Below are 15,762 nucleotides of genomic sequence, written 5' to 3'. Positions count from 1 at the left end.
GTGTCGTTATTGGGTGCAGAGGTGCGGGTTAGGGTTAGGGTTAAGGCGCCTAGGGCACCAAATTGGGTAGAGCCGGCCCTGTCGATAAATATGTGTGGACATGAGGATAAGCGTGAGCAACCATTGTCAGTCTGACAACAATTTAGCTGGTAACCTTTCTTTTTTTCAATTCCAACCTCAGTAATAAGGTAATATTTTCACTGAGTTGTCCATGTTTGTGTAGCCTGCATGAAACAACATGGTAACAACGCAAGGGGCAATGTACGGTATCTAAGATGCGCTTTCACCTGACCTTGTGTGGGGGGGCCGTTCTGTGTGGAGTTTGCGTGCTCTCCCTGCGTCAGTGAGGGTTTTCTCCGGGTTGTCCGGCTTCCTCCCACATTTCAAAGACATGCAGGTCAGGTTAATTGGTGACCCTGAATTGCCCGAAGGTGTGAATGTGAACGGTTGTCTGTCTCTATATGTCAGCACTGCGATAGTCTGGCGACCTGTCCAGGGTGGACCCCGCCTCTCGCCATATGACAGCTGGGATATGCTCCAGCCCCATGACCCTTAAGAGGACAAGTGGCTATGGACAGTGAATGAATGAGCCATGACTGTATAAAGAAAACAGGATACAGCATCAGTGGTGGGGCTCTGTTTATTTCAAGCACATGTAGCCAAAAAAGTTTGACTTCCATGTGTATAATTAACTCGTATCATCTGCATTATTGGACCAGTGGTGAAAGTGCTCTGGAGACGTTCGCTGTCAGAGCAACTAAGTTCCGGTTTCGCCCTTTTCTAACTTGAATGGGGATAAAAGGATTTAATTTTGTGATACTTCTACACTTTCGAATTGTTATCAGACTAAATGGATCATATTCTGAAAGTGAAACAAGTAATTTCAACAAAATTAGCCACAAATTAGAGACGTCTCTTTCATGATATAAGTCTATGGGCAAAAGCCTTTTTGCGTCCAATGGCATCACGTGATGGACCCAGAAAATTGATTTTTTTTTTTTTGTTTGGCCAATATATCAAATTGACTTTTTAAGTCTAGCAATTTTCATGGGGGCTTGTTTTGACTGCAGCTCTAGACTCATGAAAGGAATGACAATGAAGCAGACAGGAAGGCATGGATCCCAAAATTAAGAAGCATAAACAGAAGAAGGTGAAGAAAAAGCTACTTGCCACGTTTTGTGTCCGTATTCGTGAGGGTGACGGAGGCTGTGGCACAGGGGCAAAAGCCAGCACACATGACGCTCAGCTCTTTGCCTGTGAGGCAGGCCTGCTGCTCCAGCTTACACTGTGAGGAGAAAGAGAGAGACAGTTAAAATATTTATGGAGGTGACCGCAGGAAAGAGAGATTGCTCATTCAGATGAGACACTGCACTTAGAGAAAGCCAGCAAGAATGAGCTGTCATTTTCCACTGTCTTCTCATGCAAGGTCAAAATTAAAAACTATACAGAAATCAATAAAGAGTCCTGGCAGGGGCCGGTGTACGGTGATGCTGCTCAAAACAACGTCAGTCATTAATCATACGGCCACGCTGAGCCGGTGCACTTGTCCTCCCGCGAGCAGTGATGAACTGTGCTGCCCTGCTGCGTCCACGTATATGTCAGCGCAGCAGGAAACAGCTCTTGACTGGACTCCTCTCATTATTTAAAACGATGACACGACGGCTTTCCATTTTTTTTCAGGGTTTTTTTGCTGGCAGAATCCAGCAATAAAGCAAAAGAATAATGGTCAGAATAAAACGCAGAGTGCTTTTAACGAGAGATGGCAGTGCAGAATATTTTTTCTTTACCTCAGAGGCATAGTTGTGCCCATCAGAGCCACATACAGGTGAGGAGGCAGCGACAGGGCAGGGCTTGCAGCTGTTTTCATGCTCCTCCAGCTGCCCTGACGGTTTGACTCTGAAGATGACAGGAGAAAAAGGAAAAATTAAAGTCTTAGTCCGCTTGAATTACAAAAGAAACATTTTTCCACCTACATTTTCTACCTGTAGTGGTATCTAAGGAGAGAGTTTTATTTTCCCAGGCTCTAAGGTTATTTGTCACTACAATGCCAACGCCCACAACACAACAAGAAAACAAGAGTCTACAGTCACATGAGCAGCTCTGCAAGTCTGTACTTAGTGTTGCTTTCATCTAAATACAAAGTAAACTTGCTAATAGGCATGGGGAGTATTACAGTATACCAGGGTATTTAGAAAATAATACCGTTAAATACTGTCAAAAATACAGACCCTCATCTTTCTATTGACTTCATACTGGAGAGGCTGTACTGAGGATGATTTGCATGCAGTGCACATCTCGTGCTCTGGAAATTAAGCCCACGCCACACTGCATGCGTGAGCAGTGTGTGTTCACATTGGCGTTTGTTGTTGTGATGCTGCTGCAGAGCTGCCTGTTGTTATAAATAATATATTTTCACAATTAAAAGCATATGCTCCAGTCATTTATGAGGCCGTGCGAGCTACTGTATTGTCAACAGCACAGTCCTGCAGATGTTTCGCAGTAAAATTCCTTGTGTCAACAACTGAAGGGATTCTGCATTCAGAAACATTGTCAGAGATGTCGTCATCAAATGCTGCCGCTTTGTCAGTCATTTCAGCGTAAGACACTAATGCCAAAAGCCACCTTTGACAGCTGGAAAATACGCTACTGGGTGACTGGGCAGCGCCTGGTACGGCAGTATGACCCGGATGGGCCGCGTCAGTTGTAAACGCTGCCTGACAGATACTGTCACAGCTATATGATACAGTGCCGGATGATGCTAGGTTGAAATGCTGCCAGTAACAATGAATAGAAGGCGCTGGAAGGTAGGGTGGGCGGGAGAGACGTTGGATGGGTCCAACAAACCCCGGACTTTCACCAGGAGCCTGATGTTCGCTTCCCATAGGAATGAAGAGCCAAACTATGATGTTTTTTTTGTTAAATGTAAGTCCCATGTTTTTGTTGCCTAATCATACTCATGTGCTTTTGTTGACTTTCCAGCATTAGTTGCGGCATCCCGAAAAGTCAACAGCAGATGCAAGAGGATACTTAGAGCATAATATGCAGACGCAAAAGTCAATGACAAAGAAGCGACATGAGATGACTTGGGGATGAGAACGAGTTGGAACATTGGGTGAAGGGAACATAGAGCTGGATGAATAAAGGTCTGAGAGACCACAGACACGCTCAAACAAAAATGTATGGCAATCCATCTACTATTTGTTATTGGAGTCAAAGTGACAGACATTGGCCTTCTCGAGATTCAACCTTCTAGCGCAGCAAAAGCCTGAAAAGTAACAGAAACAATGACCTTGCTACACACTGTTAACGGTTTTCATGGTGACATTTTCTTTAGTAGAAAGTAGTTTCAGAGAGAGAAACAGTTTGACAATGAGGTTTTTTTCCAGAGTAACAGATAATGCCAACTTGTCTTCCACAGTGGTCGAATGAAGTGTCCACAGATGGCAGGACAGCTGAGTCACTGCCCAGTTAAGAGACTCACATCTTGACACCACACTCATTTATGTCCTATTTCTTTAAAAACAAACAGAAAACCAGCACTTGAACCGCAGCACTGAACATGCTTTTAGTTGCTTGTTTGAGAGGGATGCACTTCCATTTTCTGATGACATCTTGTTCTTGTTCCTGTCAGGTTTGAATGCACTTATTGTAAGTCGCTTTGAACAAAAGGATCTGCAAAACAAATGTAATGTAACAGTGCACTGTTTGGGGAAGACACATTGCTGTTGAATTTTTTAAACTCACTTTCACTGTGACAGGCTGGCAATAAAAATCTCATAGGTAGATATCTACGATCTTGGGTAAATAAAACCAAAATTGTCTGCAATGGCTGATAATATTTGAATGCACTGCTTCGTAAAATCCCCCCCCGCTTTCTTTCCTCTTACACGGTGATTGACTTCATGTTCAGTGAGCACAAGCATTAGGCTCCACAGTGCGACTTCTGAGGCTGCTACTTAATGATGCTAGGATGGTTTAGTGCTGTTGCGTTCGTGCTTATTACCCATTATTCGACACAGTCTCTCTCATCTCTGGAGTGACTCTGTAAATGAAGCACTTTATTGAAAAAGATAAACGCCTGTCGCAGCAGATAGACTTTGCAGGTAGTAATAATTCACTCCATTAATTCTTTTCAGACTGCAACCCTGCTCATTTGTTTTCCAGTCAAAGTGGAATGAATGGGTGAGGGAACCGATAAATGCTTTTCAGCAAGGTTTACCACGAAAACTAAAGGGTCTTTGTGATGGTAGGAGCCTTTACTATAAATAACAGTATCACATTGACCAAAATGTTAATGTATTTTCTATATGCTTTGGCCTTCATGGTTTCAACTCCAACAACTCACTATGATCAACAAGGGTAGTTCAGTAAAGTGTTACTTTCTATTGGGGTGGGGTCAGGTTTACAGTGTTCTTTATGTTTAGTGGTTTGAGACGTAAAAACAGTTGCTTAGTGACAGACAGTAATATGTACTTAGCATCTTTAGTTTCCTTTTTACAAATAATAACTAAATTTGTGTTTTCTGCACATCAGTGTCATGCTAGGGTCAATAAAAAGTAAACAGCAGAGCAAATAAATAATTTTGGAAACTTCCACAGGCTCCAAAAATGTTTAAAACACCATAGATCAGAACTGCCCACATCTTAACCCTTTGATACCATAGCAAATTGGCTGGACGTATTTTAAAGAAAACATGGGACAAGGGGGGTGAGCACATTAACAAGCAATGGCCCCAAAAATAACAAGAAATTAGTAAATACGGAAATTACGTAAAAATAATTTATCAATGCCAGGTGAGTAACTTTAATATTACAGTATTGATTAAAGCAGCTTTAAAATGTGTTATATAACTGCAGCAGCTTAAAATGTTAAACAAGATACAAAGAAATTGTGTGGGTTATTATATTCATTGTTTATTAGCTGAAAATGTTTGTGTATATTAGATTTTATCTTTGCGATGGTGGTTTGGGCAACAGTTTGTTGACACTTCAGCGATACTGTAGGCAGCTGATTAATATTTCTCCTCACAGCCAGTTTCATACTGTATGTCGTGCACAAACATAAGAATCTGGTGGGGAGGATTATTAGATGCACTGAGCTGAGAAGATTTTGTCAACTTTCATTGGTTTACATCTGATTTGATGACATGCTAGTTTTAGTCTTAACTACATAAATGCATGAGTTCACAAACTGATGATCCGTGTGGTTTTAAGTAATTAAACTAAGTGATGGTGGCTTCATTTTCAATTAAAGCTGCATGATACATCATGCATTAGATCATGATGAGTCATGTATTAGTTAAGCATTAATTAAACATATGGTATGTACCCTTGACACTGTTACCCATTAAGACTGCATCTCTTTCTTCTGTGTCTTCTTGCTGAGCATTCCTGTTATGATTTCAGCTGTAGCCGTGTAAAGACACGGCCACGGAGATCTTGTGAGCAACTAAATACCCGAGTTTGAAGTCCAGCCGCTACTGAAAATAATGATGAAACCACATAACCACATAACCACATAATATAAAGCACTGGAATATTTTATTTTGAAAACCAACTATTGGAATTTGAAAGGTATAAAATTTCAAGTGATGCAATTTCCAATACTTAATTTCTAGGGTTCAAAAATTCTAAAAATTCAAGAAGAATTCAAGTCAATTTGGCTTAGCCAAATTTAGACACTATAGTTCAAGACATAAACTAAGCTTAATATTTCATAAATACAAACATTAAGTATTCAGTACTGATTCAATTTCAAAATTAGGAAAAGGGGGACTGGCGACAAAAAGCAGCCTGTGAATCTGCTGTCAAGTAGCCCCAATTTGATACACCAAATTCAAACTGACACTTAATTTGTATTGTTAATGTTAGGCAAATATGTAAAATGATTAAATTATTTTTCTAAGGTTTTCTGCCCCCATGTACAGAAAGCAAAAAATCCAAGCTGAGTTAATGTAATGATCACCTGACACCTAATGTGACTTTGAGGTCCATTGTGTTGGATTTGGGGGAAGATATTGGCAGAAATGGAATACAATATTCACAGCTATATTTTTTAATTAGCTTATGACCCCCTAAAACTAAGACTCATATACCTCTAAATTGGACCTTTAATAGCCTGCTTTTCAGAATGATTTGAAATATTGAAAAACAGTCAACAGTGTTTAAACACAGAACTACATTAGAACAAGCAAACTCTATCCACAGGAGCACGATGGACACACGTGCTCACGCAAGGCACTCGAGACACCTACGATAGATATATTCAGTCGAGATCAAGCTGAAGCAGAGGGCGAACAGTGGACTAAGTGAAGTTAAGAATACACGCATGGAAATGTCTTGTTTTAAAAATAAGGTGTTAAAAAAAGATAATACAATGCCGTTGTTGGGGAAAAAAAGGCTGGCCCCCAAAAGACCAGTTCACCAGGGAAATTTCAGAAGTTCCCACTGGCCTGTCAGTGCCTAAAATCAGGTATTTGATAGCTGTAAAATTATTTTTTTATGGGCATAATTTGCTTCTATTACAGTGTGTTTTCAGTTTTACCACCTTCTATCCACACTGTTAATTAGTCATTGCTCTGCATGTTGGAGCTGAAATGACATCACTCCTGACTCATGACACGCTCAGGCCCTGTGCTAAGTTTAATCAATAGCTCTCGCAACCAAACACCGAAAGGCTTTTAACTGACGCACAGCTAATATCTGTTGACACCAACGCCACAAAAAAGTCTGTCCTGTCCGTGTAGAAATCTTCCAAACAGCGACAGTATGTCTTGTTAACACAAAAGAAGCCTCCCTCTGAGTTTCAGACTCCACCTACCTGTGCTCCAGTTTCTTGCGATTGACACACATGGCCCTCTGGTAGCCCTGAGCGACGCATACCTTATGGCGGCTGCACTTCACATTCTGGCACGGGTCCTTGGTGGTGTCCACGGCTGCATGCACAAAAATAACAACAGTGAAAATCACCAGAGGTGTCAATCATAGTTGAGGTGTTTTTGCTCTAATTCGCTATTTTTGTCACCTCCTGGAGAAAAATACAGAGCTTCCGGCTGTGTTTTTATCCGTCTTTTGACAAGGAGCATGTGTTCAACAGATTGATAGCAAAAGAAAAACAGAGCAAAGCAGCTATTTTATGTGCTGCATAATCAAATCAGCATATTTACACCTTTTTAAAATGATCTTCCGTCCTCTCCTCTCAAAACGGGTTTGTGCAATAAAGATCATGAAATGTGTAATGAAAAATATTCTAGCAGTGTGCACAAATGAGTCCATTGATTTTATAGTCAGCACTCCTGAAAACATGGACGCCTCGCTGTCATTAGCGAGGCAGCCTGTCGTCAATAGCGCTGCCTGCAGTCTCCAACGGCTGTCTGTGATTGCCAGAGAGCCTGACAGCACTGATTGAGCATCTCTTTCTCTCGGCTTGTCACATCTCACTTCCCCCGTGTCAACTTATCACTGTCTCTCCCCGTCTCGCCTTTTCTCTCTCGCGCACACACACACACACACACACACACACACACACACACACACACACACACACACACACACACACACACACACTCTCCATCTTTGTCTCCTACGTTCCCTTTCTTTATATCTTCCTCCCTCACTCCCCAGCATCTCACTCTATCTTTTGAGAGTTGAACTCCTCAATGCCAACCTCTTTTCCACTGATAGACCGAGATGGAAATAGCACTGTGTCCTCCACCTTCCGCAGCCTGTGGTCAATGCCATCCGAAACTGGATGTCACACCGTCCCAGCCCATTTGCCGCCTTGCTGGAGAGGCCTCGGAAAACTCACAGGCTCAGATAAATTTAAGAGTGAGTGGCAAGCGGCGGTTGGTGAGAGAAATTTAAGCTGTGAAATCCTGAGTCAGCTTTGAGCAGCTGCTTTGTAGTCAACACGGTCAACAGACGAGGTGGCTGCCAGCCAAATTCCAGCAAATCCGGAGACTAGGTGATACTTTGATGCTGCAGCGGGGAGGTACGAGGGAACAATGGATGACATGACAGCTCTGAGGGAATCCAAAAATACTGGTAGGAAGCCGTGCGCCTGTGGTGCTTTTGTTTTATAAGACCGAGTAAGAAACTAAGCTGGTGACTGGAGTTCATAAAGAGCCCAAGACCTGCAGCACTCAGAGCTTCCTAGCTTGAGACCCACAATGCATTTTTATTATGGAGGTTATGAGTTTGGTCCTCCTGATTTGTTTGTTGGGAGAAAAGTATATCCCTTAGCCATCCTAATGAGAGCGTGTAACAATAGAAAACCCACTATAGAGAATAGACCTCTTTCCCATTGCCAGGAGAACAAAGCAGCGTACACGATGTTCAAGCACTGCTTGGACAGTGATGGATGGTATTTTATGGAGCTTCATCATTGCAATGCGCCAGTACAGAGGCTAAAATGACTGCTGGTTGAAGTCAATTGGAGATGGAGATGATAAATACCTGTGACTAATGCAAAGTTATTTGACTCGGGAGTGAATGCCGGATCCAGCTCCTAACCTTAAACCAGTTCTTTGCATTTCGACAGTCAAAGAACTGGATCTCAACTGGTTCAAGAGCGGCACCAACCCTTCGTTGGCCTAGAACCAAGGCCTCGTTTTCACATAGCTCTGTGTACATATGCAAGTCAACCCAAACGCCATTCATTCCTATAAGAACCCGTGATCGCCGATGTGTTTGCAAAACTTCTCCATATGACATAGACCATATGCCCTGTGCCACAGGGAATTAGCAAAGAAAAAAAATAACTAACAGATCGATGAATGTGATACAGCTCTATTTTCATAGTTTTTCTAAGTGGAATACAGCCCAAAAAAACCATGCATTTCCTCGTACAAAATGATACAAAATCTTTGACGTCACACTACTTCATCTCACCTTATCATACAAACACCATTCAAACTTAGCATGGGTGTCAAGACTTGGTATGAAACCAGCCCTTTGATATTTTTTATACGGTTTGAGCTATCACAGCCAACATATGGGTTATATTTTAGCTTTTACATTGATTTGTGTTTTGTTAAATGAGTCTTCTTCAGCCGTCTAAATCATTGCCAAAATTTAGTACATCAAAACATAGACAATGTTACTATCTTTGCTACAGCACTTTTTTAAAAAATAAATAGCTGAAATTGCAGAGAAGGCAAACCAAAAGTGTAATTGACTTTAATGTTATCAGGAGTCTGAAACTCACCAAAGACTCTCTCTTTCACCAAAGAGAGAGCACAGCACGACAGCTATTGTGGTCTGTGGAAATATTGGACCTGCAACATTAGTTTTGCCCCGGGAAAACATTTTATCATTCTGGGCAGGCAGAAGAAAAAGATATCTGTAGGATCAAGAAAATATCTTTGAAGTCACAACCAGGAGCTGGATAACAAGTAAAAAAAAATAAAGCGCCACACTACATCACTGCTGCACAAGGTGTGGATAGAGCATGTTGTCAACACTGCCAGGCCAAGCAGCATTATTAGACTGGGTGCAGGTACCTTTAAACATAGCAGGATGTCTTCATATTTCCATAGTTTTCTGTTTAAGTTCTGCTCTAACATCCAACTCATAAAAAGACACAGCACTTCGGTTCATCAGAGAAGCTCGAAGACAGGCAGCTGAACAAAACGTCAAATTTGTTCCATACAAAAGATTTTGTGACCACTTGACCTTTATTCACCTCATCTGTTCAAACCGGTATTCTGCTCCGTGATGATTTAATCCCTGTGGCTGCAAAAACATCCGGAGTGTACCGCAGCTATTTCTCCTTGATTTCAGACATAAAACCTCCCCAAACTGTCACCATACCTCTCATTTTGACTATTTCTTTACAATAAAGAGAGCAAAGGCTTCTCCTACTTTCACATCTCACATCAGTCCCCTCGGGTGAAACTCATCACTCAGGTTTTCCTCGGGCTTTTTTCTGGTTTATCTTACAGAGGCTGTCATGGTGCATTTTATTGGTGGTTTCTTTCAGAGGTTTAACTTTTCATATCTTTAACAACGGTTCCTGTCGTGGACCATATACTTTTATGGGGGCAGGGAACAGAACTGTATGGGTTTTTTTTAGTGGTGTAACATACCTTTAACTATTACCACTTTCTTCTGTGCCATTTTATTATTCTTCAGTCATGGAGCGGTTGCTATACCTGCTGTCCACTCACACAGAAGCCACAGCTGCAGACTGTGCAGTGAGCCGTGCACTGTGCAGTCTGAATATATGAGGAAGAATCAAATAAAACTAGAAAGCACTCAGGGGGCACACACTGGTATCAAGGCTCTACAGTCCTCTTTATGTGTTAGTTTCACAATAGAAAATGTGGATCTGAATCTGGATGAAATATACTCATTCAATGAGACAAAACAGTAGATGCATATTTAATTCTTGTCCAGGAATATCATGACTTTGCATCAAGGATGAATAGTATAAATACTCCCATTGGCTAATCTTAATTTTTGGAGTATATTTTGTGTCTGAGAGTATCATTTTGAATTATTTCATAGCTATTTAAATTGTGCAGTTCCACCTCTAGAGAAAATATCATCAAGGTTTGCAGAATCGTTGATACTTTATATGCATGTGTCATCTACATACGGTGCAACTGCATGATACATTCAAGAGTTTAAGTGGTTTATTTAAAAAAAAACCCAATACCAATAACAGAAAAACTGGAATCAACAAAGACAGACAATTTTTTTAAAAGTCCAAATTTTGTGAAGTTTGAATTGAATTTTTGGTGGTTTTTCTTAAAATTAAAAAAATAACTCAAAATAAAGCTGTAAACTCAACAATGACAAGTTATTAGCTATTAACATAACCAAGCAAACCTTGTATTTTTTTACACATCCAGTGAGTCAAGTCAAGTCACTTGCATTCATATAGTGCCAAATCATAACAAAAATGATCTCAGGACAGTTTTTATCTAAAAAGAAATTTGCTCCCACGCCTCACAATTAAGGAGTTTTTCATCAAAATATACACATAAAAGCAATGTGTTAGTAGTCACTTTAAAATATACTTGTTAATAGCTTTACTGTATGTTCCCATAGAAACAAAGCTCTGTGTTTTCAGCATAGTTTCAGATGATGATGTGCTGCTCTCTCGTTGTTCCCATGTTGAGCATTTCAAAATATCCAGTCTGCCTCTAAGCAACAGCTTAAGACCCAACACGTCCCTCACACGGTATCCTTATACAACTCCTACATACTGAAAATGAAATCCAAACACAAGATTTAATTTGCATTAAAGATCAAATGTTTTTTCCACCTCGCTCACTCTGCTGGTGGTTGTTTACATTATGCTGCATTGAGAATTCAGTGCAGGGCTGGGACGTGTAAAGGCCATTATGGGTTTTAAATCTGCCTGTAATCATGTCAACAAAGGCGATGGGACTGCACCGAGCCTGTGTCCAATCTCTCAGAGATTATTATTATTATTACGCAGCCATCAAAAACTAATATAACACGGCTGCATGCTCATCCACAATCAGCTTTCTTTGCCCTGTTGTCTGCGACTTCTCTACTGAGCATGACAGCTTGCAATTGGACAGGATCCTCCGTCAAAGAGCCTCATCAATTTGTTCTACATTCAAATTGTCAGAGTGCATTTAATAAAGTACTTTGAAGGTTCGGGACAGAAAAAAGAAAATCCGTAAAAGACCTGCCAAGGAGTAGGAGCACATGTCTGAAACTGAAAAGATTTAGCTGTGATGAATATTAAGAGCATGAGAGAGACAGGCTTTAAGTAAATTAGTTTCAACTGGATTTGCAATTACTGTCATCTTAGAAGACTCTTTTATACCCTTTGATTTAATTGGTGGTCGCTGTGTTAAAGCAGCCTGCAGCTTTTACTCAACCACAATGGAGCTATGAAATGATTTACTTATAATTATAGAGGATGCACCACGCAAGCTCACCTCTAATTCCTTTTATAACGCATTACATCTGAATAATTTCCCACAGTTGTTGTACAAATGGAAGAATAATCACAGCCACAGTCAAAACTTTTCTCAAGGCATGAGAGAAGTTTAATTCATCGGCTAAAACAAAGGATGTCAAGGTCAAATTTGGCAGCCCCTCAGTTGAATCAGAGCAGCGGGGACCTTATTGTTTTGAAATGGCCCTCAAACACTCTGCAGAGCTGAGCTGACGTCTTAATCAGCTCACTTACTAAAGCTCCAGAGGTGTCTGAAGTCTCCTGTTAGGTCTTTTGTTCTATCCGGGGCTCGCAGGTACACCTTGTCGGAGTTTCTGCTGTCTTGTTAAATTTGCAATGAAGAGGGCTCTGATCAATTAACTCTGCAGAATTAGTCCCAGTGGGAGTTGGGACGGGGACGAAATCAATGGTATTCAAATGAACATCGCCCACACTACAGCAAGCGAGGCGTTTTCTTGAGACTACATTAGTTATTCCCCCTGTTGTAAAAACAGACGAGTGGGATAACGTCTGGAGCTGCTTCTTCTCACATCTTCCTCCTTTGAGGCAAATGTTCAACGTCTTTTAAGTGAGGCCGTGTGGGTGTGGCGCAACAGCCGACCTCCCACACTCTACTCGCAGCCCGAACACACTGCTAACGCTCTAAAACATGTATGAAAGATATCTTTATAAACTGAGGTGTAAAATGATTAATGCGTCATTACCTCCACACATAAGGGTTAGCAACTGAACAGCAGTTAAATCAGTTAAAGTATGATTGTTGCTCAAAATGAGCTGAACTGTAGTCAAATATTTCTGTTACTGTAGTTACTGTATAATTTTTCTACAGTAAAGTTTAAGTTACAGTTTTTTTGAATTTCCTGTTTATCCTTTTTAACACATTGAAACCTAGAGTTACATCACTATTCTTGTGCTGTATTTAGGTGCCTTTCATGAGTATTTAAACCATTTAACTGAGAGCAAATTGGTTTGATTTCTTTTTAAAAAATGGGGAAAAGGCAATGAGCAACTTGGCAGGACGTGTCCTGCACATTGCAAGATATACGTAGAAAATTATTATTTAAAAGTTAGGAAAGATTTTCAAAATAAATATGTTTCTAATTATCAGAAATATATATTTAAATTATTTCCCAGAATTATTATAATTTTAAGCAGTTTATTTACTTGTTTATTTATTTGTTTTTGTTTGGTTTTTTTAGCTAATGTTCAGGAAATTTCCTTGTAGTTTTTACAAATGTCTTGCTAATTTCTCGGTCATTGCCTTCTTTGCCTGTTTTATAATCAGTCAAATTTGCGCAGGTTTTAAAAGGGTTAATTCATTTGGTGGGAAATAATTAAGACAATATCTCCTGTGGATTATGTTTTCACATTTCTAGGGTACTAGTATTTCTAATGATCAAATAACACTGATTATTACTGAATTTATCATATTTTGAAATAACACAACAAAATCAGAATAAATGTTGTTTTCCCTAACCACAGTTACTTAAAGCTTTGTGTTATTTTACAATTATATACTTAAATATACTTGTATTCATGCATTTTTTCCTTTACACTAATTAACAGGTGCTAATTTTCTCTCCTTAGTATGCCAGATAATTAAACACATGCTTTTAACACCTCATGTTAGAACAAAAGTAAGCTATATTAATTATATAAAATGTTAAAATGATCTGAGCAGTTGAAACTTCGCTTTAAGGATCTGCAACACAAACCTACAATAACAAACTGGCCACATTTGAAGCTCAGTTTGATATGGCAAATATGATAGCAAACAATTGCTTATTAACACACCTAGTTACAACAATTACACCAACTAAATCTCTGCTGCTATAGCTGCTAAATGCTTCCCCAGCTAGTTGTGTACTTGGACTGTCTTCCCTTTGGTGCTTGACAGCTTTAATGTACAGGGAGTTTCTCACTTTTTCTCTGAAAACGGTAATGATGGGAACAATGAGAGTGAATGAAAACAGTGGAGTTGCAGGTCATAGAAAATTAATGATCTGAAAGATACTAAAACAGTCTGCAGAGAGAGCTGTGTGATAATTATCTGCGGGTTCATCATAAAGCGATGTTCTTCACAAACAAGTAGTCATCTGATCCGCTGTATTATAAAAAATCAGTTCTCGGTTAAACCACATTATCCCAGGTACAATGTGCTCAGCCCAAATGCTGGAAGAAAACATTGGTATGATACATTTCTGCAAACTATAGTTACATTACACTTTCATTTACATGTATCATATAAAGTTCTCTAAAGTTACATAGTATATGAGCTGACTGGTGGATGGCGTGTTTGCCAGGCTGAAGACCACTGCACTACTGTTCGAGATCAACAAACAACAAATTGTTGTTTTTTTAGCGAGTCATTGCTTTGTTTCCAGCAGCTTTTTAGTGACCCTTCACTGTGTTTATGGTGGCTTTTTAGCCATAAAATGTAGGTATTTTTTTTAGCTACCCTCACTGTGTTTCCACTGGAGGTAATGCCATGAAAAGTGCTTGTAAAGAGGCACTGCTGCCTTTCCAGATGAGATAGTTCTCCCAAAACCAGGTATTTTCAGCCAAAACATGATCATTTCCTAATCATAACCAAGTGTTTTTTGTGCCTAAACCTCACCACACATTAACACTGTCATTGAAACATGAAGGAATACTAAGTTTCGTTATAGCTACATAATAAGGCACAAATGTAACATATAACCCTTTTCCACCAAAATGAGCATGTATACGCACATTTTTTAAACATGAGTAAACCCACTAAAAACAGACTTCTTTCCTATTGCCAGTAGACCAGAGCTCTGTACACAGGTCTGCAGCAGATGAGCATGTGTGTGCGGGGGTTGTTTTGGTGTGTCACAATCGACATTACGGGCAGGCAGGAGACCATGTAAACAGTGGAAGCAACATGGATGGAGGCCTATGAAAACTTTGTGGCGGTTACCTCTTTTTATGCATCTTTCTCTTATTATGTCTCTCTTTCAAACTTGGTGCAGATTAAATTGGATTGATGTTTGAGTGCTGCATTGGTGGAGACAGATGGTAATTTGTGTCATTGCATCTCGCCTGTTCGAAGGCTAAACTTAGCACGTTTACCTGGTTGTTGTGTTACCATCAATGCTGATCAGAGCCGGAGCCGATAAATACCTGTGGCAACTGTCATTTGACCTGGTTTTGAATGCCCATTATAATCTTTCCCATTATATTAAAAAGCCAGATGTTAGCAGGTGTTAGTAGGTTTTTTTGTGCAGTGGAAAAGAGGCTATATTTTTGGTTTGCAGAAACAAACAATGCCAACATTTATCTGGGAATTGGGTTGACGTCTTCTAGTGGCATCTCTACAAGCATTTTATAGCGAGTGTTGGGCTTTAAACTTTTGTTTGTGAGGACACAACAACATCAGCAGTTTTCTGGGGATTTATACGCTTCATACAGCCAGCATACAGCACATTGTCCCCTGGGAAGACACAGTATTGAATGTCTCAAATGCTTGGCTCAATACCATCACTTCTTTTTGACAAAATTTGGAAGATAATAAAATACTTGCACTTTCTTAATGCTTTTTAAATATTTTTTTTCATTTCAGTTGAATACAAAAAGACAGTTTGACTGAAATATCAAAGAGCTGTTCACAGTCTCACATAGTCTCTCCTCCTCCACAGCTGATTTTCCAACAGTGAGATTTTTTTTTCTCGACAAGAAACAGACCCCATGGAGGTAAATGGAGCCTGGTGGGAGTGCTGAGTTGAGCCCTCAGCAACAAAGGCAATTATAGCAGGCTTTTCAAACTAATGGATCTGACTGAAGGCTCAGACTCTCCTTTCCTGA

General features: G+C 40.1%; 1 protein-coding gene across 1 annotated transcript in view; it reads right to left on the bottom strand.

The window, feature by feature from the left end:
- LOC121959274 (testican-2) overlaps positions 1 to 15,762 on the bottom strand; it is a 55,636-nt gene that overhangs the window by 10,778 nt on the left and 29,096 nt on the right. The window contains exons 3-5 of the mRNA XM_088069671.1: positions 6,820 to 6,934; positions 1,788 to 1,896; positions 1,171 to 1,285 (exon numbers count right to left, since the gene is read on the bottom strand). Of these exons, the coding sequence (XP_087925797.1) occupies positions 1,171 to 1,285; positions 1,788 to 1,896; positions 6,820 to 6,934 (339 nt within the window). The remainder of the gene's footprint in view (positions 1 to 1,170; positions 1,286 to 1,787; positions 1,897 to 6,819; positions 6,935 to 15,762) is intronic.

The sequence above is a fragment of the Plectropomus leopardus genome, chromosome 19 (assembly GCF_026936395.1).
Source record: "Plectropomus leopardus strain MGB_pleo_1.0 chromosome 19, ASM2693639v1, whole genome shotgun sequence".
Taxonomy (NCBI): Eukaryota; Metazoa; Chordata; class Actinopteri; order Perciformes; family Serranidae; genus Plectropomus; species Plectropomus leopardus.
This window is presented reverse-complemented; position numbering and strand designations above follow the sequence as displayed.